This window comes from Hetaerina americana, unplaced genomic scaffold (assembly GCF_022747635.1).
Source record: "Hetaerina americana unplaced genomic scaffold, ioHetAmer1.1.p SCAF_1047, whole genome shotgun sequence".
Lineage (NCBI taxonomy): Eukaryota > Metazoa > Arthropoda > Insecta > Odonata > Calopterygidae > Hetaerina > Hetaerina americana.
In genome coordinates this window covers 38,626-40,091 of record NW_027286123.1, presented here as the reverse complement: position 1 = coordinate 40,091, position 1,466 = coordinate 38,626, and the positions used below count along the sequence as shown (strand labels likewise).

At 52.9% G+C, this 1,466-nt stretch overlaps 1 protein-coding gene across 1 annotated transcript; it reads left to right on the top strand.

The window, feature by feature from the left end:
- The first annotated feature begins 469 nt into the window (after positions 1–469).
- On the top strand, positions 470–1,021 carry LOC139700558 (uncharacterized). The gene has a single exon (XM_071599088.1). It carries the CDS (start codon positions 470–472, stop codon positions 1,019–1,021), a length of 552 nt encoding a protein of 183 aa, XP_071455189.1.
- Positions 1,022–1,466: the final 445 nt, after the last annotated feature.

Below are 1,466 nucleotides of genomic sequence, written 5' to 3'. Positions count from 1 at the left end.
CAATGCGAGCAAATGTACCTGTTTCTCGATCCGCAAGCTCAGGAGAACCTACGCCATTGAGGACCCGATGCTAATGATTGGGGACTCATTCGTCCCTGTAACCGACGCAGAAAAATCGGTCACATATTTGGGAATGCCGGTAAGTCCGTGGTACGGAATGGACTACCGAGCCACTGCTAAGTGTCTGGAAAGCAGGGTAGAAAGAGCAGGGAGCCTCGCATTGAAGCCTAGCGAGAAACTACACCTAATACGCTCATTTATTATTCCCAAATTCCTTTACTGACTGAGTGCGGGAGGACCTTCGGTCTCAGCCCTGGAAAGGTTAGACCTTAGTCTGCGTAACGTATATCGCAAGATTTACCACTTACCCAATTCCACCGTCGTTAGCGTGTTCCACGCGCGACGGAGGGACGGTGGGCTAGGTATGCCTCGGTTGCGTTACGCAATCCCGATCTCAAGCATTAGGTCGATGCTTCGTCTGAAGGAAAGTGAAGACCATCTGACTCGGTCCATAATAGCTGCAAGCAGGATCGATGACCGCATAAGGGACCTGGCCCGCGGTCTGAGAATAAGAGCCCCCGAAGGCTTGGGAGAGATAGAGAAAATTAAAAAGACTCTCTGCCAAAGGGAAATTAAGGAATGGTCCTCGAGGAAGTCGCAGGGTGTGGGCATCTCATACTTTGAGGATGACCCCAACGCCAATTGTTGGCTCACGGAGGGCGGGATCCTCCTCCCCTCGCGGGAGATTGAGACGATCAAACTCCGGACGAACACCGTAGCCACGCGTGAGGCCCTGAAGCGGGGTCGCCAGAATCAGGGGCGTGAGCCCTTGTGCCGTAGGTGTGGAGCCCGAGTCGAGACGATCGGGCACATCTTAGGCCAGTTCGTCGCCGTGAAAGGTCTCCGCATTCGGCGACACGAGGCAATCGTGAGGAGCCTTGAGGACCACTTCCTGAAGATCCCTGAAGCAAAAGTCGCGAGAGAGCAGAGGTTTCCGGGGGCACGGAAGGGGAGTACCTGATGCCTGATTTGGTGGTGGCGTTGAAAGACGTGGTCTACGTTATCGACGCCACCGTCAGTTTCGAGGCGGAAGGGTCCCTGGAAGCCGCCCACTCCGAGAAACTTGAAAAGTACGAGCGACTGATACCCCAAGCCAAAACAATGTTCGAGGCAACGGTAGGCAGTGTTGCCAATAGTAGTGGGGGCCCGGGGAGCCCTTCCCAAGGAAACGAAGGCTCACCTAAAAGAGCTCGGCTAGGCGACGAAAGCGTATTTGCGAGCACTATCAGTGGATACGCTCAAGTCGAGCTTGACTATGCTTGCATGCTTTATGGACTTAGATAGTGCTTGAACCAGTGACGAGACAACCATTCCTGCCACAGTCTCTGAAGTGGCAAAAATACGAAAGTATTGTTGTAAATATGTAAAGTAGCTCCAAGCTTGTTACTGTAAATAATGTGAAACGT

Excerpts from the sequence above, each read along its gene's own strand:
- LOC139700558 (XM_071599088.1), top strand. The coding sequence starts at position 470 with ATGCTTCGTCTGAAGGAAAGTGAAGACCATCTGACTCGGTCCATAATA.